At 36.1% G+C, this 24,798-nt stretch overlaps 1 protein-coding gene across 1 annotated transcript in view; it reads right to left on the bottom strand.

The window, feature by feature from the left end:
* Positions 1 to 20,618, bottom strand: part of LOC135990792 (gamma-aminobutyric acid receptor subunit pi-like) — a 37,866-nt gene extending 17,248 nt beyond the window's left edge. The window contains exons 1-5 of the mRNA XM_065638838.1: positions 20,563 to 20,618; positions 15,079 to 15,182; positions 6,268 to 6,335; positions 4,668 to 4,885; positions 3,967 to 4,049 (exon numbers count right to left, since the gene is read on the bottom strand). Coding sequence (XP_065494910.1) covers positions 3,967 to 4,049; positions 4,668 to 4,885; positions 6,268 to 6,335; positions 15,079 to 15,182; positions 20,563 to 20,618 — 529 coding nt within the window. The remainder of the gene's footprint in view (positions 1 to 3,966; positions 4,050 to 4,667; positions 4,886 to 6,267; positions 6,336 to 15,078; positions 15,183 to 20,562) is intronic.
* Positions 20,619 to 24,798: the final 4,180 nt, after the last annotated feature.

Genomic DNA, 24,798 nt, shown 5'->3' with positions numbered 1-24,798 from the left:
TTTGTTGCATCCCAGGCAGCTGTTTGTCGATGCTGTGCATTTGATCCTCTTTCCTGTAGAAACGAAGGGGTGAGGAGAGCAGCAGGGCTGCTGCGTGCTGGTGCCAGGCTCAGAGCTGGGCTTGGGTCATCACTTGGGGCAACATTTTGGCTTAGGAGCTTGAACGCTTCTCAGGGGCACCAGCTTAGATGCTGATGTTTCTGCAGGCTCAACAACATGGCACATTTCAGGGGCCCCAGGAGATTTCCTCTTAACCTTCAAGTAGTAATTAGGAGCTGAGACGGTACATGAATCATCTTTCAGAAGGCAACTGTATTTTGCACACACTTGTTAATATGTGGCACAATCATAGCTAAAATACCTCTGTAGCTTTTTTCCCATTATATTAAAAGGCAGGCAATTTTCAGACTAGTGTATATGATTAATTCAAGATTATGTTAATGTAATTTACATGTTAACAGGGAGCATTTGAACATCTTTTCCTTTAGCTTACTTAGATCAATCATTCTTGTATTTGACAGACTTATATTGTGCAAGTTAATAGGTAAGCTTAGGGGACAGAAATGTGAGTAGATGATTATTTTTAGACTCCAGCCAATTGTAAGTAAATTACAGTGTGAGACAATAATGCAATACATTGCACAAGGGTATATGCTGCAAAAAGAACAAAGCTCTAGAATCACAGAAAAAGACATGTATTAAAATAAAAAATAACATTTTAAAAATTTTAAGTTAATGGCTTTGTTTCTTGCAATGACAAAAAACCAAAACAAAACCCCACCATTTCATGTAAGAAAAGCAGGAGTTCAGAAACTTCATTTCAAGGAAACACTGGGCTGGTTACCAATTAAAATGGCAATTTCACCTGGAAATTCTTTCTCTGACCACTCTTTCAATGTAAATTTTGTTTTCGCTATCACTGGCAGTTTTGTGACCAGTTTTCTATCATAACCAGGGTCATTTTATAGCAATTAAAGCCAAAACGCTGCTGTATCAAAAGACTGAGTCAAAACATGCACATCTAAGCTAAGTTCTCAATTCACACTGAGAAATTTCCCAGATTTGGGAGGTGAAAAGTAAAAGTAATATTTCCTATAAACAAATGATTACATTGCCCTCAGTCAAAACAAAGAGGTTTGTAGAAGCAGTTTCTATGCATGACTCCAGGTATGGATTCATTTTACTTTCCTTCATTGTAAAGGAACTGCAGATATTTAAACAAAGTCCAAAGAACTAGATTATTAGAGTGAATTCTTATTTGTATTTTGGGGGTTTTTTGTTGTTTTGTTTGGTTGGTTTTGGTTGTTGTTCTTGTTGTTTACAAGATATTGTATCTTCCAATTTGTACGAGATGGGAGAAATTCACGATGTCCAGATGGGTATTTTCATTAGCTGAAGAATTAGTAGATTTTGGTGATCATTCCTATGAAAGTTCTTCAAAAATACTAGTTCCAAAACTCGTGAAAAATTTTCACGAGGAGAGTCTTCTCAATAGTCAGTAAAGTTAAAGAGCACAGTGCTCCCTCTGTGCAAATTTACTCTTTATTCAGGGGATTAACATTTTGCTAATTATAAAATGTTTTAAAAGTTTATAGAGACAAAATCCTTAAGCCAAGTTATTTGGCTTCTACAAGTAATCTCTTTTCTCTTTACATGGCACTGAGTTTTCATTCTAACTAATTCCTCAAGCCCAAAATATCTCATTTCCATACTTCACTGATACAGTACAAGCAGCTAATGTCAACAGGGTTAACTACAGGAATAGTAAATTTGGGATTAAACATTCATAATGCCTAATAAAAATGAGTTTCTTTACCTTTCAGTTGCTAATTTTAATTTTCCCTGATTGTCAAGCACAAGTTAAGTGCCTTCACATGGCTCTTGACTGAATAAATGCTAAAGGACAAGCTCAAAAAGGAAATAAAATTTCAGAGATGGGCCCAAAACATGAATATGTATTTGGACTGGAGGCCTGGGGGGCGGGGATGGGGGGAAAAGGAAAAAAGTCCTCAGCCGAGTGTGAATGAATGGTGGCATTCCCTACCACACAGCAGAGAGCACGGACTGCCTGGCAGCACCAACTGAGTCAAGGGCCCTTCAAGTCCCCAAATGTCACATCTGCCATATCAACAGACTCAGAGTGGCATCTCTCTGTCTCCTAAGAAATGCCTGTACTACCATCTGAAGTGTTGCAATTGTGGAAAGCCATTACTTGATAATATCATGCCTTGTCTTTGCATTTAGTAAACACTTAAAAAAAAGTTTAACGCTTTGTTTCAGCTCAAATAGTTGCTACATATTTTACATTTTATTTGTAAATGTCAGTATTTGCGTAGATGTGTGTGTATGCTTGCATTCACAACTCTTGATTCCAGGCAATGGTATCTGCAAGCAGTATTCTGGGATGATGTCAGTATTTGTCTATAAATTGACATAGCTTATCTCAAGAGGGGCAAACAGCATTTCCAGCACATCCAAAAGAAAGTATTACAGTGCACAAAAGAAAAGGGGACGCAGCTGAAGGCACACTCTTCCTTTTGCATTTATTGTCTGGAGCTGTTTTCCTCAAAACTAAACACCAGTGTAATGGGAGCATTTGTGAAGACATTACTGTGTTTTCCCCTTGGACAGCAAACACTTTGTGTTGTCGAAAAAGCAGAAGAAATCACTCTAAAAAAAATGCTTATTTTGAATTATATAGGGAATTCTCATCTTTTTAATCCTGTCAAATTTTAAGTTTCTGTGGGACATATATTTCATTCTGGAACTAGAGAAAATATTAAGCTACTCATTAGGCAACGCTGTTGAAGTAAATCCATGTACACTGATTTAACAATATACTCTTCCAAAGGAAAATAAACCAAATTCTAATTCGAATTCGTATTTGTTAAACAGATCTTATGAAACTGTCGATTCTAGAAGGACTCCTATGTGAGGAAGGCTTTCGGTTTCATTTCCTTTCTGTTTTTGTCTAAAATGAAACTTTGCAGCAATCTTCTAATTGATCATTACCAACAAAAGAACATCACCACAGTTCTGAAATGGTAAAAAAATAGAACTAGCCAAATAATGAAAAAACTTTCCAATTTGTGTTGACATATATCTGAACATTTATTTTCATCTTAAAGGATTGGATATCCTTTTACTTATCCTGCACAAAAATACTTTGATATAGTCTTACAAGTAATAGTAAGAAGCTAACTACAAACATGCACATTTTGGTATTTGCAGAGCAACCACATCTACAAAGTATTAGAGAGCATATTTTAAGGGAAATCATGAGAACATTGATTGATAAAATGAGAACCTATGAGGGTATATTTAGTCTTGGTCCATCAATTGATGACATTTTTCCCAGGGCACTGGCACAGAAACAATTGAATAAGTCATAGAAGGAACTGCATATATCCATCTTAGAACAGAACTGGCTATGCAATTACCTTAATGACCTTTTTCCAGTATGAAAACAGTAAATTAATTAAATATAAACTCTATGCCTCATAAAGAAGCCTTATTCTAATTTCTTTCTTCCCTAAAGGAATTGTGCCTCCAGGGGAAATTGTGTCAGGGGGCAGGCACTGAGAGAGAAATAGAAATATATACTCTCTGAAACAGAAAAACAATAAAGTAGTATTTTCTCTGCTGTGTTGGAAAATGCCTGCTCACAGAACTCCCCCTGAAGACCAACAGAATAACTGCAGGGTGTGCTGCAAAAGCCTATGATAATCTCCTGAGATTTGTTTAATCATTAATAGCACAGCAGCATTTTTCAGTACTGACATACTATTTTCAGTGAAATCTCACACATTTATCTTTGTATACAGATACATTTGTAATTCAACAGGAACTGGTCACATACTGTCCCTTGGCTTATTCTAAAATTCCAGCTTCTTTGATAATATATAGTAGCCCCCAGAAAAGATCACATATATTTTTCTAATTGTATAAAAATGATGACTGTCTTACAGCTTTCCAGTTGCAAAGTACACATCTGCTTATCCATCGGATATTTGGTCAGATCCATACTGCATGCAACAGTTGTGGTGATCCTTGGAGAGAAAAAAAATATTAATTATTGGCCATAAGTAAAAAAAGCCATATATACTTCTTGAACTAATATTTACAGGCAAATATCTATTGTGAGGGAAATAAAAAAAATCTAGTATTTACTGGTATCTAATGTGGAAGAGTAATTGCATCCCAAATACGAAACCACTCCAGAACAGTTGAGTTTAGTGGCAGCCTAGAAAGGCCACCCCTCATTCCCTTCTCACTTACAGCAGCATTTTCCTTTGCTGATTTTTTTTTGCAATACATTTTACAATTTTGTTATATCTATCAAAATCTGTTATAAAAGATAAGCTGCAAAAAAAAATAACAAAAATCAAAAATTACAGCTTGGTTTCCTCTGTGATGACTCCATTGCAAAACAACTGGAATGGCAAAATGCAATTAGCAAAAGGATCTATTTAGGGAAGAAAATGAGACCCATGATTAAATTTAAGAACTTAATCATATTAGTCAATAATACCTGTAAAACTACAAGACTATAAATATTCTACTTTTACAAATAGACCAGTTTCTTCAGCATAAAATTATGCTAACCTGGAAAGTTTAAAATATAAGTGTAAGCCAAATACAAAGGTTGGTATGTGGTATATACATACCGCAAAGCATACAAGACTGTTCCATTTGGGTATATTCTTATAAGACGATTCTCAACAGTGATATCATGAAGAAAAGACTTTTTTGAATCAACTATGAAGGTATCCGGTACCCAAAGCATTTCCACAAGCCGACCGTCTAAGCTTAAACTCTTATTACCATCAAAACAAAGTCTCTCATCAGTCCATCGCTGCCTTAGAAATATGGTAGCTGTGTAGTCCTGAAAGATAAAAAAAACCAAAGTTATCATACAGAGCAAGCCTGTATTTTATTCCATTTTATAAAAGTATTTGGTAACAGCTGTTGGATACAAATAGCCTGTGACTCTCCATGTCCCTTTTTTAAATGCTAGCACCCTGATAGCAGTTGTGCTGCTCTTGTACTGCCAAATGTTCCAGCACTTCATGTGAGGTTAACATCATTAAGAAATATTATCTTGATTAGATTTTGTTTGTAGAGTCATTGGAATTTTACAATAAAAGCTGATGGCCTAAGTCTGGGGCTATAAATCAGCTGAAGTCAGAGCTTTGCAAGCAAATAATCTGGCTCTGTATATCTTCAAGTTTTAGAATTATTTATTTAAGCAGTTGCAAACATTTTGTTCATGTAAACTACTAAAAAAATGCATTTTAAGAAAAAAGACTTTGGGAAAAGTTGTGTAAATTCAGATGGACAAAAGGACACAAATTAGTGAAATAGGAAGGGAATAATTTTTTAGCATGATTTATCCTTTCAGCATCACAAGTGAAACAGTGGCAACAGATTTATCAAAACCTTGAATACAGCTCTCAGCCCAACTCACCTTCAATTCAGATATGCCTTGCAGTCTTCCATTAAAATCACACTATTTCTTACCACACTTTTAATCAACTTTTGAATTTATGGTGTGTTTATATCATTATGATACATTCATCTTAAGTTCTGACCTCACTTCCTGCTTTCTAAATAACTGTGAATACTTTGAGTACAGAGGGACACTAATACTCAACTTCTTTGGAAGCCCGAATAATGAAATGGTGAGGTATATTTATATACATATAAACACACACATTTATATATGTAGAACACATTTTCTAATCCTGAACATCTGATTAATGAATCTTGCCTTTTATTTCTATGTACCAATGGAAATTCTTTAATTAGAATACTCCATTTCATAGTTTGTTCAAAAATAAATTATACAAATTTAATGAAGGACAGCTGGAATAAGTTAGTGTGTGACAGTAACAGTAAAATAGAAACACGAGTTCAGCTGTGTCTAATCACAAGGAAAGGGAGTGGCCTCAAAGTCATGCAAATCTAATTTTTCTGAAACACAAAGATTTAGGCATATCATCTGGAACATAAATAGCACTCTACATGCCTTTCATTAAGATTAATAATCAGTAGCAAATTTCTCTTTGTACCTATGAGAGGTGTAATTTGCATCTGCATTTATATACTTATTATAGTGCTATAACCACTATTTGTAGAGAAAAATAAAATTCCATCTCCTAACACATTGCGCAAAGAGAAAAGCCTCAAAATCACATTGCCAGAAGCTGTAAACACAAGACATTAACTTATCAGCAAGCAAAACAAAGATTGAAAAAGCTACAATACCATATTTATTTCTGATATTGTATCAATGCTTGCAATATCCAGACTCATTCCAACTGACACAGGACCATCTGCAAAAAAAAAAAGAAAGTGAGAATCTAGCACACAGTTCTTTAATACACAGTGTTTAGGAGAACTGCCTACAAAATCTTCCACAGTATGATTCATTTTTTTCTAAATGATAACAGCTTTTAAAAAACGGAAATATTCCTCAAACTTAGATTATGAAAGAATTTTAAGGACTTCATAACCACATTATAGTACTTCTAGACTAACAGTATCTTGTTTTTAATAAATGTGTTTTATTTCCTAAATATTACGTGTTTTATACTTTCCCCCCGCCCCAAGAAAAAGGGTACTGAGGAAAAACATTGCACAACAAGGTGTAGAAGGTACAGTCCCCACAGTACATCACACCCTTCTGCTCAGAGGTGCAGAGCGGTGGAAAGAATTCTTCCATTTGCAACATCTGGTCCATCAGATGTTAGTAAACTAAGGAGTTGCTCCTGGCAATGTCACATGGTTAATATCCAGATGGGATATCTGAGTGACTTTATTTACTGTCTATTTAAAAACATATTCTCTATATTGTGTGACTGCATTTTAACATCTTGCTTTTGATGATTAGCAGCTAATTTGTGACTTAAATGCTTTCATTTATAAAGGAAAACTAATAATTTAATTCTCCTTTTAACATTACTATCAGCCAAAGGTTTATTCAATGTGATTAAACACCGTACCTAAGGAGTTGTCACAATGTCATTGTAATGTTAGTATGCTCAGATTCTCATTTCCTTGTGAATGTGCATTTCAGTGTCAGAAGGAAGATCACCCATTGTGCATTTTAAAATGCAGAATTTGTGCAGGGCTTTCATGGAAACATAACATTATTCCTGATTTAATATGTGTTGAATGGTTAACAGAGTACACATACAGGGAAATTCACATTAAATAAGTGCATCTTCCCTAGTAATTGAGAAGCTGAGAGTGCAGTACTCAAATACAGAAATACTTCAGATAAGATCTATGTAGCTGATGGTGCCAGTCACAGACATGCTGCTGAAAACCCCGCTTGGCTCCTTGCAGTGCATTATGTACACAGCTGTTATGTCCCCCAAACGGCATCTAGAGGAAGCTGGAATCCAACTCTACCCCACTGAGTAATGCTAAAAAAAAAAGAGTGGCATTCTGAGTGGTATCACTATATTAGTGGGGGTTTTTTTCACCAAAATAATTTCTATTTGTAATGCATATGTTAAAGTCGTTAAACATCTGGCACTCCTGAAAGAATCTATAAATGCTTTGTTCTGGACCCAGTTGAAAGTTCGAACGTAAAGCTCCAGCTTAAAGCAGGGCTGTAGTCTTGCAGCATCCCCTGATGATAATCTATGTGTTTATTATATACTATAAATTGTACTTAGGGATTAGAAGAAATTGTTCATCTATTGGAAGACGACTTCAGAAGTAACTTTGGAATGAAATTATATGACTGAAATGTTCTCTGACCATTGATCGCTTGTCTGTTTCATTCCATTTTTTTCAGGTTTTGATACTCAAACAATAGATTTTGGGTTGTTCAGCCTGGAGAAGAGAAGGCTGCAGGGAGACCTTATTGTGGCCTTTCCACAAGAAAGATGGGGATAGATAGTAGGGCATGTAGCAATAGGACAAGCAGTAATAGTTTTATACTAAAAGAGGGGAGATTTAAACTAGATATAAGGAAAAAAATTTTATTACCACAAGGGTGGTGAAAACACTGGAACAGGCTGCCCAGAGAAGTGGGAGATGTCCCATCCCTGGAAACATTAAAGGCCAGGCTGGACAGGGCCCTGAGCAAACTGATCTAGTAGAAGATGTCCCAGCTCATGGCAGGTGGGTTGGACTAGATGTGGACTTAATGATCTTAAAGGTCTTTTCCAACCAAAGTAATTCTATGATCTTTATATTATATTTATATATTAATATTTATATATTAATATGCAATGCAAGATGCTGAGAACAGTTTCATTTTAAGAATTAATTAAATCAGAGCAATATTCATATTTAAATGCCAATTTCTTTTTTTGTGTGTGAGGCTAAATACAATTTATGGTGCCTTACTAAATAAGCCAAGTATTAATAACAAAATGAGTCTTCCCGTAATCATCCGCCAGGGTTTTCCCTGAACTTCCTCTGGAAGGTCTCCTGTTGACAGTGTCAAAAACAGGGCAATAGACCAGATGAGTCAGTCAGTTCTTACAGTTCCATATGTTTGGCAGGAATTGTATGCATAACAACAACTTCAGAAGAAATCAGAAAACTGAAGTCAGTCTGTCCTGCATAAGTGAAAAGAATCTTCAAAACACAGCAAAGAAACAACAAAGGTTGTGCCTTGTTACAGCAATGGGTGCGCAATCTAATTACATGTATTTAGCTTTTACCAAAATTTATGTACAAAGACTGGTAGTTTATGCACTTTACAGATATTCACAGTAATTCCATATGGGAAAGCAGCCAGAATAGTGGCAGACAGCATACTTAAAAATTAAATTTGGATCACTGCTATGATCACATTCTGTTTAACTTTGTACCAACAAAGTAAACCACCACTGTGTCACGTATGCATTTGTAACTCTGAAGACCAACTACTTAAATAAATTAGCAGTATCATGAACTGCTCATGCTGAGCTGTTAGTACTAGCTCTTTTTCATTTAGTTTAAGAAAACTTAAAACAATTCTGACATTCAGAAATATCTCAAAAGAGATGGCTTTCTGAAAACCACACCTCATCCTGGCAGCAATATTGGACAAAATACTATGCCACTGTAACAGAGTATTAGAAGGAAAAGCATCACTAAAATAGTTTATTATAGTTTCATGAAAACTGTTTGTCTACCTGATTGCAAGCTTTGCTTTGTTTTAGAGTATTATGGTACTTTTAGACGAAGCAATACATTGATTGTATTTTTTTGGTGCATTTCACTTCCTACCACAAAACATCTTTCTTGAGAAGTATACATGACATGAAGATACCAGACAGATTAAGATAGACTTTCTGACAGATCTCAACTGTAATTGTCGATATTAAGGCATCAGAAGACAGATGCATTTCTAGCAGGCATCAGCTTCAATTCTATTTGTTCACATCAATGATCTTTAGACAGTGATGTAGCTCTGCTAGTATGGTTTGTGGACTAGACAAAAAAATGGTGGGGATAGTAATAACAGCTTATTAAATCATTCTTCAAAAAAACATTTTTAATATAACTAAATGCAAACAATGTGGGAGCAAATAAGGCAGGCAGTATGTACAGGATAGGAAGATATTTTGGCAAACTGAGCCTTTGAGAAGGATTTAGACGTTGTCATAATTTCAGTATGATCTTTCTGTATTTTGCTTTGGCAGAAGCACTATTGCAATGGGGAACAATATACAGAATTAGGTTATCTTGCAATCTAAACTGCACTGGCAAGACTTATTAGATTACTGTGACAAGATTTGTTTTCCACATTCAAAAAAAAATGTGCAGACAGCAGATAGAGTTCAATTGAGAGACAGAAATATTCCAGAAGACAAAATTTGGAATCTTAATATCAAAGCTTGTAACATGAAAATTAATGAACATGTATTCAGCTCCTCAAGAAGACCGGGAGGTGACTTTCCCAATGTCAGTAAGTACACAGAAAATGTAACCAGTGGCAAGTTGTACACATTATCTGACAAAGCAAAATAAGATCCCAGTTTATAGAAGTTAGAGACAACATTTTTTTTTTCTCTAACTGAATTTAATCACTGTTCATCATTTAGAGCCTCTAGAACAGCATTTTAGGGCAGGGGGAACTGCAAACTGTCCTGCATGCAGGAAGCTGACAGTCTCATAGTCTCTCTTGTTTCCGTGGGAAAGGAAGGAAAAAAAAAAATCTACATTACTATCTCCACACTGAAGTTTCCAGTTTTACACCAAGTCATTGATTTAATAAATCACAATTTTTAAGGATTCAAGAGGTATTTTTTCCCAATATACCACTGGCCATACATATTCTAGGCTTTTTGCCTTTCTCTGAAGGATTAGACAATTGGTACATAAAATAGTTTTAGGACTGCAGTTATTCAGTCCTTCCTTCTCATGTACCCTGTGAGCTTGTCTCACTAAATCAAAGGGTCTTAGACACTACTGACATCCCAATATCACATGATCTCTTTTTGGGTAAACTGTAAACTTCAGAGGACTAAAATGTCTTCATCTAATTAAACTCATAGAACTTAATATAAACAACATTTGGGAGAAAAATATGACTGGTCTTACACAGGAAGTTGGACTCAGGTTTAATTAACTTTCTTGAATTTAAACCTTAATACCATGAAATGTATCACTCTCTATAAAGCTAAGGAAGATAATCTTTTTAGTGTGGTTTAGAATAACTGATTCAAGCATGACTTTTTTATATACCACTTGAAGGCAGCTTCCATATTCAAATATACTTAGCTGTGACCTTTTCCTAGTCTCTTTTTAATTAGAACACTTAAATTATCACATTCAATCACAGAACAAAATCTATTTGTATAAAATTACTTACAAGATTTTATGCATCCCTTAACAACTCTGTGAACCTGATCCAAGGCTCACTGAAGTCAGCAGGAATCGTTCATTAATTCAGAGAGGTTTGGCATAGCACCTAAAGTTATAAAATTGGTCTACACAGTTTCAGCAGAAAACCTGATGTTGAAATCAGCTTGTATTGCTCTGATAAAGTGCCAGGGTTATGTAGCACATTTAAGGGAAATAACTCTGCATTTTTCAATTCCTTATGTCAGCTTTCCTACGGAAGACTTTCACATCTATTTAAAAGTCTAGGATGGATATTATTACTTTAGTGGATACTATTTACTAACACTAGTATTTCATATTCCAGTCCAAGGAATAGCTAAAATAATTCTAGATTAGGTAATTTTTTAGTTCATTCATGGAACTTCCTGGTCTACCTCTTAATTTTATTAAGATTTGCTTGATGAACCAGCTCATTAAAATGCTATAGTTCAGGAAAGAGGACATTGTTACTAGTAACTTTCAGGTGAGGGCAGAGAAGTAACCAGTCCATCTGGGATTCCTCTGTACTAAGCATCATGTAAAAGTACCCCCATAATTTGGTAACTGGTATGTGTCAGCCACCACAGACAAACATAAAATGCTCAGTCAATATTACTCGTCTGCAAAGCTTTGACATACTAAGTCCGGTTTCTTCTAATCTGACTTTAGGCACCTAATTTAGGTGCCTAGAGATGGGAATGACAATCTGTACTGGGCATAAAAAGCAGCATTTGGGTAGCAAGGTTTTGGAGGGGTTACTTGTGCAGGAGAAGATGACTAAAGGAAGGTGAGATTAATCCAGGCTTAAAATCTAGAAAAATGTTAGTTCAAATCCATGCAAGGAGAGGATAAGACAATTTCATGTTATGTACAGGCATTCGATTCAAATGAAAAATATATTCCTAATGCCCTTGTTAATGACTTTTATCCACTTAGGTAATTTCCAGTATCCACTTAGGTAATTTCCAGTCATCTGCTAGTCCCAGCACATGGACCAAACACAGACGGGCAAATGGAGGGCTTACTAAACTCGAACTTAGAAGAAATTTCCTTAACTAGTTAATATTTCTGTTTCTCCTAGCTTTTAGGAAAAAAGGAACCTTCACTTTAGGACCATTTGTTTATACCTAATGCTTTCTTTTCAGGACTAAAACACCATTTTGCTAAACATTAAGGAGTTCAGCGGCACTGATTTTGTAAGAGTATGATTGTATCCTGGCAGTGAGCATCACTTCAAAAATCCCCATTTCCTCCCTGAAGAAAAATTTCAAGGACAAATAACTTTGAAATAACTTTGAATTATGTTATGCTAAAACTCAAACTAACCCCTGGCCCTTCACACTTGATAAAAATCACATTTCAGTGTTCCATTATGACTAGCTAACATTAAGCTCAAAGCACTGTAGATGTCAACAAATAATACCGTCTAGTTTTATGACAAATTTCTTCAAACATATTTATGAATGCATATCTGACTGACCACATAAATAAACAGGAACAAGCACACTTTTGAAAGCAAAGGAATCTTGGGGTTGGGGGGGAAGGAGCAAAGTGTCTCAAAGAGGCTGACTTTAAGATATTATTTTTAGATATTTCTGCATATCAACATACACATACTAGGTTCCCATTTTATGCAAATCCTTTCATGCACTTCATACAGCAAACATAGATCTTGAGATTAACATGCATATACATCCTTTGCATTCTTGTTTCTAGAAATACAAGTTTCCTTCTCAGAATAAATCAGCCCTGAATGGTTGACACAATTAGAGCTGTGCAGGCTTTTATAGTAGCTGATAATCTCCATCAGTACCACAATGCCCCAGTTTATGTTTTTGTCATGCAATTGGTCATTACCCTACTTGATTCTTTTTGATCTTCAGATCTGGTTTTGATTGGTCAGTCTCTTACTATTAACATGCAGATGTCATACCAAATAAATTAAGGATTTGAGGGATAAGGAAGGTTAAAAAAAAGTCACAGAAGATGTATACATTACTTAACTGTTACTATGGCTTCACCAGCTATTTAGCAGGTATACTGTAGCCATTGATACAATTCCGAGTAAAGCTAGCTATACTTAAATCTCTTTCTCTACAAAGAACAGATACAATATACACCAGCTGCAAGCAGATAATATCCACAGAAATAAGCAAAATATTATATGAAACAAAGCTACCATAGCTGTGGTCACACAGATGAATATAATCCACTGATTTGTTAAGCTGAGGATTTAGGTGGTTTACTAGCTCTGCTTCTGAGATGAGCAAGAGCTTCTCCTGAACCCAAATCTCATCCAAGCTGCAGCCCACTTTGACAGTAACAGACGGGTCAGGGCTAGGCAGATACTACTCCCTACCCCTTGCTGAGCATACATGCCTTTATCACACAGAAAAATTATTTCAACTAATCCCAAATGACCTTGCAAAAAGCTGCAGATCCAAAAATCACGATGAACACTTCCTTGGTCATCCCAAATTATTCCTACAAAAAAAGACATTTCTCACAAAATCACTAACTCTGCATTTAGAAATGGCATCAACAAAACGTCTTTTTCAGAGTCTCATCCTGTTCCTTCAGCAGTTGGGCCAATATATATCTATCAAAGATTTATGAGACAAGTGTTTACATGCCTGAGCCGTGGCAAGCACACACGGCGATGCTGGAGCTGTCTGGAAGGGCCCGACCTGCTCTGTGTATGACGGACTTGATCTGTGCTTCAGCTTCTCTGAGATTTCCAGGCAAACAAAGACCTTAGCATCACTCCAAACAAAATTCCTGGGAAGAACCATAGCCTTGCTGCATTACAGCAGCTGAGAAAATCTTTGGCTTACATTAGAAAAGGGAGAGACTTAACTCAACAGTGCTTTACTGTTGGTCTAACAACTATCGTAGGATTTTTGCAACTAAATTATGTTCACTATCTACCAAAGCACATCCACCATGTCAGCACCAATGTATCTCTAGTACCAGTATGAAGTAATCAATTAAATAACTTTATGTTCAGTTGCCACTAATGTATTTTCCATTATGCATCATCTCCAGTGATAAGGAGTTAGTTTATTTTTCAGCATTACTTTTATTTTGCTGATAATCTTTTTAGAGCACTTTAAAACAGTCGTATCAGTACCTGAGACAACTACAGTAAAACCAAGCAGATGAAATAGTTATTTTCCCTTTCTCTTAAACCCAAAATACAGATCTTAATATTTTTATAAAACTGATTCAGAAATAGCACCAGATGCAGGGTGTCCTTATTGAACAGATTGTTAGTCTCGCCAGGTATTTGGATAGCAAGAGGTAACATTATGGTCTGAGAAACTCTTTAGTCAGCCATTTTTAAGCAGAATATAAAGGGATATAATAGTCTTCATTTGAAATCCCTCACTTTTCTGAATACCTAACTTAAAAACTAGTGCCTAGCATTCACTCTGCAAGTTTATTTTCTGACAGACACATGGTGCTGAGCACCTTTTCAACATGCAGAATATTTACTGTTTCAGAGTTGGGCAGGCAGGGATCTTCACCTCCGCCTCACAACTCTCCAGTATTTCTGATACATGCAATAGCCTGATTCAAGCAAGGAAGATGCTGAGATTTCAGGTGCTTAATGTTGACTGCACTGCAGGGCAGTAAGATCAGCCTTGGTGCAGCAGACTACATGGGTCTCCTAATCTGGTGACCATGGCCTTCTGACACAGAGAACCGACATTTTCAATTTGTTTTCCCTCACATATCTGCAGTGAAACAGTTCAGGGACCTTTAAGACCTGAGGCAAGAAGCATCTATTAAATAATTCTCTTTCAATCTTGTAGTACATAAACATAATACTTAGTATAGTAACAAGATTTGCCTGTTCTTTTATGAACAGCTTGATATATAAAGCTTTCTTATGTTTAATCAATTTTCTTACAGTTACTATTTAGGAAATTAGGGGAAATTATACTTTTAAATAGTTAAGATATTATAGCTTATCTCATTGAGGACACACGAACATCAATAGCCAAGTTTTTAATAAAGTCTGGAAGTTTTGCTTGTGAATACCTGGAATACACAAGTTCCACCTTGGGCTACAAAAGCTATTACACTGTATCTTATTATATTATAGGATACCATGTATAACTAGGTCAGTCACTGTCAAACGTTAGAGAAAAAGAGTAGAGTGAAAAAAACATTTGCTCTCATTGCTGAGTTTCAGATGTTGCATTATATTATTGCTCAATCTCATTAAAACAGCTTACTTACTATCAAAAAAAGGACGTAGATACTTGTTGTATCCTTTTATTATTTTTTGTATAGTTGGAGGTAGAATTTCACCTTTTCCTTCAGCTTCAGGAACTTGCATTGACCTAAAAGGAATGAAAAAAGGTGAGCACATTTTCAAAAAAAAAAAATCATCAATTATAGGAGAAACAACATTGCAGGAAAATGCTGTATTAGTTTCAAGGTTACTAATTACTGTCTATCACTAAACATTTGTATGCTCACCTTTCACAGCACCATAGGAAAAAAGTGTTCTAGAAAATAATAGATTTTATAACCTGTATTAGTCTCTTACTGGAAAGAAATACCACTTCTATACCTTAAAGTCTTTCATTTCTTAACACATCACCTGAGAAAGCAGTTCAGTCTTCTTTAAGATCTTCTCTGTAAATAGGGCACTACTGTTATAATCTAGGAATGTGAGAGTGGCATTGATTATTTATTTCAGCATTTAAAATTAAGCTGCTTTTACTATAATGAAATACATTAAATTTAACTCCGGAGGGAGACAGAAACCAACCTCAGAGATTAATGACAGGGGAAAAAAATAAACAACAACAACAGAAAAGCCACAAACCAAGAACAGCAAAAAACCCACTACTAAAATCCTGCTTTTACAACACAATTTTTAAACAGGTTACAGAAATTATCCTGTTGGGCAAAATCAGTGAAGCATAAAGAGACTGTAAACCACTCCATTGTTCAGAAATGGCTACAAATACAACCTACAGAAGTCAAACATAAATGAGCAATTACAAATCCCATTTTTGCCCTGGGGCCCCTACAATAGCCTCCTTGGGAGAACAAGCAAAGGGACTGAGAAAGACACATACTTGAATTACAACTCTTAGACCATATCAGGATTCATTTTTATATGTTCCCCACCACCCCCTCTTCACCTTTTATGGGTCTTGCTGTTTAGCAGCTGTGGGAGGGACACCTGGGGTCACTGAGGGGTGTTACGCTTTAAGTAGCAGTCCCATAGCAAAAAATATTATAGCTTTGCTCTTAATTTCTGCCTAACCCCTAAAGTGAGTACTCTGAGAGCGGGAGCAGGTTGTGCTCACCTGTCACAAATTCAGGCTGCACTCTTCATAAATTAAAACACAAGTGGTACTGGCTGCTCATTGCCAATGATGTGAGAAAAGCTGGGGTATGACTTTTCTTTAATTATGAAGGTGATAAGCAAATAATTGATTGAATTAAGGATACCCAGCTGGCTGCAGGCAGAGGTGTTGTCTCTGCTGATGGAGAGCAGCCACCTATATATTCACCAGGAGAGAGTCTTTGTGTTTCTTACCCCACACACCAAAAGTTGCTGGTCACCAAGAGTAACCAGCTCTATCCTTTGGTCCTGTTCCAGCAGATAAAACAGTTGTAGCTGTTGTTGTTCAGCCTGAGGAGAAGGGAGTAAGTACAAATTGATGGCTAAGGGAGAGCTAGTGTTTTGTGGTGTTTCCTAGTCCTAGTAAATTCTTACTGAATTTCTTCTTCCCAATTTTCCCTCGAGCTGCTCCTAAAAACTGTGCTTCCTCTTCCTAATGATGTTTCTGGGCTTCCTGTAGCTTTCTAAAGCTGCTTATTTTTATTTGAACTTCACTATGTTTCTGAGAGAGCTTGAGCTGCTCTGTCAGGAAACTCTGGTCTTCATCCACTAAGAATAATCCAGTATCTTAGACTGGCAAAACTTAAACAAAAACTTAAACACTAAGATGATCTCACTCGGTGTACGTGGCCAAATCACACTGTGGTTTTACATGTGGTGTCTACTGTCTTGAAGAGCTGCTATTGCTGCTTAATTTTTCTGTTCACCAGACCCTATTCCCATGTAAGCAGCTGTTTTTCATTAGCATTCTTGTAACTCGTATCTTAAATATTTGAATGATCCTATTCATTTCCCTCATTTTGACCCTGTTTTTGTTTATTTACTGCTAGAGAACTATGTTTTCACTTAATGTTAAGTGTGGTCTTGAGTAATGCCAGCATTGAAATAAGGACAATTTCTTCTGTAAGTTTTATCCTAACAAAAAAAAAATTAAAAGCACAGTTATATTCAGTTGAGATGTGAATATAAATAAAAAGGCCAGTTTCATGTTGCACAAAAGTGTGGGAATTAGAAATGTATTCAAATTTAAATCACTTATTAAATACTGTATCTGCAATAGATATTTCTGCTTTTGTAATTTACTTATAATTTTAGTTAAGTGTTTAATAAGCTGCATGAATTTAATTTCACAGCTTTACTACGTTGTTCTTAAATAACTTTTACATACTATGAAACAATAAAGAAAAGCCAGTCTTTTTTTCACTGCAAGGGTATAATATGGTTCTGATCAGTATGCAATTGTAGAGTGGCCTGGTGTGTTACTATTAACAGCTATTTTCTGAAACATATTTTAAATATTTGGTATTATTGTATGGAAGTCCTTCCCTTAAACCACCTGTGATACCCTTTGAGAGAGTTCTTGATTTCTCTGATTAATATATGGTGTGTAGCCTCATGTCTTTGATTTTTATGATTAAGTAAGAACTTGTTTGTATGGGAAAGCTGTTGTGTGGTAATTGAGGATGTGAATTAATGGAGCACTGTCTCTTGTTGGCTGTTTTTCCATACAATCTTTGAGAAGGCTTATCATACTGTGTCAATATATGAGAGGAACCTGATGCCTCCTAAATGCAGGTGTGGTGTTATTGTGCTGGTAACTTTGGGGATACTACGAAACAGAATGTCAGTGTTGAAAGTCAAAGAACCTACAGATGTTACATGCCTTAAGTGGTTTTGCTTATCTACATCTTAAGGGAGGATGCCCTGTTTCCTTTACAGTGCTCTTCAACTTGTGTGCCCATTCATCACTAAGAAAGTGTGAGCTCAGAGCTGCGAACATTCCTGTATTATGTTGTAGAGCCTTATGCAGGAATCACAAAGGATAGAAGCAAAAAATTAGACTTGCTCCTCTTATGCATGTACATCTTCTCATCAGTGTATCTAGGCTTTTCTTTTATCCAGTATTTGTATTGTTATATTTAACTAACTGCATAAAGCTTAGTTCCTCCATTTTCTTTATGTATTTGAAATACATGGGCATGCATCCAAGTATGGAATTGCCTTGAAACAACTGTTACAGCCACTGAGAAAATAGGCTTTTATAGAAGAAAACTGCATATATGTTTATTTGATAGCTAGGAATATCTGTCTGTTCTGGGCTGTCAATGTACAATACATGTTTTAAACTCTTCAGGCCAATGACCCATACTTGCTTTCATAAAAGCTGAATTGGGATTATTTAGTTTTCTTAGTTATTCTTATAGCTCAGAAGCTTTGTTTACAGGGTAGGCTAAACTTGGAAGGTACAAAAACTGCTTGTTGTTTAAGATACTTTCAAGTTAGTGTCTTAAAACAATTGGGTAACTGGAGGGGGAAAAGGGAATGTCTGTCCTGAACAGTAGTATATATCACTGCTTAAAACAAAAGTACAGTCCAGACACAGGTATGGGAATATTTTTCCTGGCTCTTTTTTGTCAGAAGTCATGTATCATGAAAGAGGCAGAAACACCTTAGAACTGAGAGAAGGGAAAGCGAAATGCCAAACACAGTCTGAGCGAGCTTTTGAAACATCTCCCCCAGGAAAAGCTGGGAGGGAAAAAAGCTTTTTCCAGGCAATACACTGACAGGTGAAGGGTTTACGGAAGCAAACAAAGGTGTTACTTCTTGTTTCATATGTGACATGCTCAAGGATAGAGACTTGTGTGTGGTCTTTGTAGATAAACTGCAGCAGAACCACTTACATCACTGATTAATTTTCTGCTTCAAAACTGCTAGTACTGTCGTGGGGTTTTGGTTAATTGGTGAGGTGGAAACAGTAGCATTATGTTACCACCTACCAGAACAAATACTTGAATAATTTAAGTGCTCTGAAACACAGAAAGAAAAATCAACATCCTGCAGAATTTTCTGGATTTGGCCCTATAAACTCAGGGTAGCACTCTAATTCAAAAACACTCTTCCTGAAATAAATGGGAGCCTTTTCTGGGATCAAAGAGCACATATTTACTTAAGCTGATTCCTGATAATGATTTGAAGTGTAAGTTCTACTGATTACTCTAATAAATTTGCTTCAATTTTTTCATTTCTACTTCTTAATGAAAATATTTCTGGGAAAGTGACCATCCAGGCAAACTCCTGGATACAGATTTTTGTATGTGTGTTTATGATATGAACATAATGTAATTTAATGTTAAGTGCTGAAAGTGAAGTTAAGTCATTCAGGAAGGGAGAAGTACAAAAGCAGGCTGAACTTCTCAGGGACTTTTGCCTCCTTGTTACTCAGATACTTCTCAAATTTTGTTGGTCTCTTTGCAGTGCCTTATTACTGCAAAGCCATGAATCATCCAGTGATTATAGAGTGTGGCAAGTCGCAGCTGACGAGGAAGGAAGGTGGAATTGGAGCAAGTGTGTGTTCTGGACAAAGATCTCTTTGTAGCACCAGAGAAGGTGGTGGAGATGAATGTTTTAAACTCCCTTTCAGGGGACTGTTCCTCCTGCTCTCACAACCAAGTGGAGGCTCTATCTAAACATGTATTTGTACATCTACTTGAACTAAAACTTGGGCAGAGTCTTATCTTGAGGGATTTGCTGGGAGGATAAATAGGTTGGGCAATTCTACAAAGAGTATTGGCTAATAGACTTTAAATATTTCTGTTAAAGGTGGAAGTGCAAATATTTAACCTGTCTGTGCTTGCGTTTTCTCACTAGAATTACCTACAAAGAATATTTTCCCCTTTTTTTATAGAAGGAATATATTTTAAGTGCTCCATTTCTATCTTAAGCTTTTTGTCATAGCAACTGCACTATTGGCAGAATTACTTGTACAGAGAGGGATCGGTTTCACTTTCCACCTGAATACTACTCAGCTTTCCTAAAGACTCCATTATTTCATCAACAGAGAATAAGATGACAATGTTTTAACCAGGTAATTATTTTTAACACACTCTCCTTTAGTAACAAATGCACAATGATTACTTTATTACCTTAAGCTTACAGTACATCTAGGTGGACTGTGTGCTTCTGTCCTTGGGCAAGGTACTGTGCTCCAGGCAAGGACCATGTGCCCTTCTAAATTTGCTAAGCATCTGATATGATATTCACACTCTCTACACAGTAATCTTTCATTTGAAGGATCATTTACTCGAGTTCAATTCCTTTCTTTTTTTCTCCCCATCAGTCTTGTGAAAAAAATCTGTAACTCAATTAAGGCAGCTGAGATGATTCATGAAGGAATTCAGTCCTATATTTCTGTTATTAATATCAAAGTTGTTCAATCTTTGTAAGAGCCAAGATTCAACTGTCAAGTAGACCTGGCTTTCTTTACCTGGTCAGATACATTTCTAATTATAAGTAAATTGGTTATAAACCAACTGATATTATTTCTTCAATGTGTAATAATATTTTTGCCAAATATTTCTTACCTACAGAGCACTGATAGAAAAAGGGCTCTGAGACTGCAGCATTTAAGACTGTACATTTTCAGTTGTGGTTTCGAAAGTTCTTGTAGCTCCTAAAAAAATAAAAAGCCCAGAGATGATGTTTTAGAACACACTTGCATTTCACATATACAAATTTCACATGGTTTTCAATACTAAAGATATTGTATCTTGAATAGCTGCTCCTATAAATGTATTAATAAATATCTCCAATTAAAAACCTCAAAACTTAAAAAAAGACATGGTATCTGCAATAATTTAATAGAAGCTGCACTCCAATGTACTACAGCTCCTTCATTTTTTGCATCTGTCCTTTATATATTAGGAAAAGTAATCATTTTGAAAAATAATGCAATCACATGCAGGAGAACCATAGACACTGAGTTTTGTCTCTGCTATTCATGCTTGTGAATGAGTGCATCTCCAGCATATCAGTGCACTCCTCTGAATGGAAAATTTACACCACCATACTAGAACACAGAGCTGTTTAAGGACAACATTTTTGCTAAGTGGTTAGTAACAATACCTATAATATCTTTGGTAAGCTTTGTTAATGACAAAAATTGAAATGACATGTTTTACCTCTATTTAGAAAGATCATTTGACTGTGTATAAATAATCACATATAACCATTCACATTCACCAAAATGTTTGGCTGAGGCAAGATGCTTTCTTCTGAATGGGATTTCTTTGCTTTTTCATCCATAATGGTTATTTTAAGTAAACTGTCAGCTCCGTAATCCATTTCTAGATGAAAAAAGTATCAGTCAATACTTTAATGCAGTCATGCAATAAATCTGAAATTCATGGGCTGTGCAAACTTTTGCTGTATTTTGTCAAAGCATTGAAATATTATTTGAAAGCCTTCCTTCAAATCTTAAATATATATATATACACACATGACAGGAACATTGCCTACTCAGAATCTGCAAGACAACTGTTAAATGTCAATAAATAGAAATGAAATATCTTTTGTAAGTTTTAGGAAGGGGCAATCAAACAATACTGTTTTCAATATTCAAAATTATTTTTGCAGGAGCCTCCTGCACTTTAATTTCACAATAAACTAGTAACAAGAAAGAATCTGAAACTTCACAACTTGAAGCTTGGTTTCACCATCTTTTAGTCACCAAGGCAAAATGCTAGCAAAATTTTTTTTTACCCTAAAGTACTTTTCTTTCAGTCTATAGTTCTAGTAAGAGCAGCACTAGTGGTATTTACTTAAATTAATGCAGTGTGAATGGTATATGACTTGTATGTAACAGTGGTGAAGCGACAAAACAAGTTAATGTCTCCAAAGGGAAGTGAAAGCCATTTCAATGGCTTTTTAAATAAGTAAAAATTCTCAGCATCTTGGATACTTTAAGCATATACCAGCCTGGTAAATATTAAAGTCAAAATAAATCATCATATCACACACTCCTACTGACTTCCACAGAAAATCACGCATGAGACATTAAGAGAGCCTGTTATAGGAAGATACAGCACAAACGAGCAGATGGTGTTGTCAGAACATTGCTCTCTAAATGCTGATTCTGTAACACTCCTGGTGCACATTGTGGGATCTCTTTTGCGTATCTCATTTTGGGTTTGGATGGATACTTTCTACATTCGTTGTCTTTATCTCACAGGAAAATATGCTAAAAATAAGTATTATCTTTCTGGTTTCCCAGAAAAGCTTTTACTGACTTTATAAGTACTTCATAAAGCTTCTTTTTTATTTAGCTTTTCAATTGCTACTATGAGCTCCTAATGTGTCTGAAGATCGTTTATAAACAGATTAAGGAAACCTATGGATATTTCTGTACTTGTTTGGTTTTAGTTTTTACAGTACTGAAGATCAAAATGAATGTATTGCTTACTATCTCTTTCTAAAGCAACTGGTTTAACTTCAGATCTCAACCAACATCCAATTTAGCAGTTTTATGGGGAGATGGGGTAGAAAATTAGTCTAACACATGGAAGGTCAAATCCATTCTATGGTATGTGAATTAATTTTGTATTTTCAGGAAGAGAGCATGGAAATAGAAGAAAGAGAACTGGGTAGCTACTGAAGTCTTAAGCAGTTTCACAGCTAATACTTAAGATGGATATATAAATCACTGCTGCATGTGCATACACGCTTGCATGCACACACATTTTTCTCTTGTCTTTTTTTTTTTTAATGGGGCTTACTGAGCTGGTTTGTTCCATTGAAAAGCTTGCCTCTTGGCATGTTTGCACATCTGGACCTTTACTCTGTCATGTATTTCTTTATCAAATCCTACACACAGCAGGATTCCTTCCTGCATATGTAGACCTTATTAACTACTGTATTTAAAACTGCTTCAGCAGGACCCAAAATATTTTCCTCTTTCCCAGAGCCTAGAAAAATATACATAATCTGTTCTCTGCATGGAATATTGAACCATTTGGTTTACCAGACAGGCTACATGCTGCCCAGATTATTGTGCATATATTGGCACATCTTCATGTTCTAAACATACCATTAAGTAATTGAGACGAAGGTAACAAGTATCTGTCCCAGTTTCACATATGACAATCATAGAATCATTTCAGTTGGAAGAGACCCTCAGGATCACAAAATTCAACCATAACCTAACCTAACTCTAGCACTAAACCATGTCCCTAAGAACTTCACCTAATGCCTTTTGAACACCTCCTGGGATGGGACATTGAAGTATTAGAGAGAGTGCAGAGGAGGGTGGTGAAGCTGGTGAGGGGTCTGGAGCACAAGTCTGATGAGGAGTGGCTGAGGGACCTGGGGCTGTTCAGCCTGGAGAAGAAGAGGCTGAGGGGAGACCTGATCACTGTCTACAACTACCTGAAAGGAGGGTGTAGCATGGAGGGTGTTGGTCTCCCAAGTAGCAGGTAATAGGACAAGAGGAAGTGGCCTCAGGTTGTGCCGGGGAGGTTTAGATTGGAAATTAGGAAAAAATTCTTCATGGAAAGGGTTGTCAGGCATTGGAACAGGCTGCCCAGGGGAGTGGTACAACAACACTTCCTAGTTTGAATTAGATAAGATTAGGACTGTAAAATAGTGTTTAATGTTTTGGCATTTCTCCTGGGAATTCAGTATTTATTATCATCAGCATGAGAGGAAAAGTGAATTATGTGAGTTTCACCAACCTCTGAGACTGAAATGAGATGAAGGCAGAGAGTTAGAGGTAGTAGCAGTATCTTAAAACTTCACTGGAGGTGAATTTTGTGGGAATGAATCGAAGGATGAAATGTCTGTTATACTAAATTATCTTATCCACAAGTGAATGCATGGAAAACACTAAAAATTATCAGATATAAACACTTGGTCGTATGGTAGTGGCCATATGCCTGAATTCCAATGGCTGCTGTTGCAGGCATCTAAAACAGCATGTAGAATTATTTAAAAATAAAAAGTCAATAGTGGTTTTATGGATAGTATAAGCTGAATTACCACTGCAGTTTTCTTTTGACTTCTGAATCCAAACTGTTGAATGACAGCACCTTTAATTGTTTGAATGAAAAGCAGCTAGAAATCCAGGAGGGATTCAGCCAGAGTGCTGAAGAAGTGTAACTACCTTCCCTGCTCTGCATTGTCCTAGCTGAGCTGTCCACAACAACTGCAGCACAACCAATGAGTGTATATATTCTTAACTCCATCCTCTGGTTGTTGGATCAATATGAATCAATTGGAGGGAAAATTATGGAGAGCTGAAAATACCAAAGACTCAGTGGGATAAAGGCAATGGATATGTGGAAGGCAGTCACAAGATTCAGAAGTAGAGGGGTAGAGAGATAAGAAGGAAAAATTCTTCCAGGATATGGTCCCAGAATGCCACTGTCACTTTTAGGTTCTTTATTCATTCTTCATTCCTGTCCTTACTTCTAACACACTGACACTTGATGCTATATTGCCATCTTCACTGGCATCTCCAGTTCTTCTGGGCAATCTTCCTGACTCTTCTTATTTCCAAGTTGCATAGGAAATAATTTTATTCCCTTTCAGGTGTGCACAAGCAACAAGTGAAAATAAAGGGATAGTAACTTTTGCTCATCACTTGGAAAAGCCAACCGCACACAACTGATTGACAGTAGGTACGGACAGATAGCATGTCCCTTCATTCCACAAAATGCTATCTGTGTATTAATATGGATGCCTGTCTATAATAGCCCTAGTTTTATGACACTTTTTAAGTATCTGTAAAATACATAGATCATGAAAGAAGAAAATGCAAAATTTTC

This window comes from Caloenas nicobarica, chromosome 7 (assembly GCF_036013445.1).
Source record: "Caloenas nicobarica isolate bCalNic1 chromosome 7, bCalNic1.hap1, whole genome shotgun sequence".
NCBI classification, from domain to species: Eukaryota; Metazoa; Chordata; class Aves; order Columbiformes; family Columbidae; genus Caloenas; species Caloenas nicobarica.
This window is presented reverse-complemented; position numbering and strand designations above follow the sequence as displayed.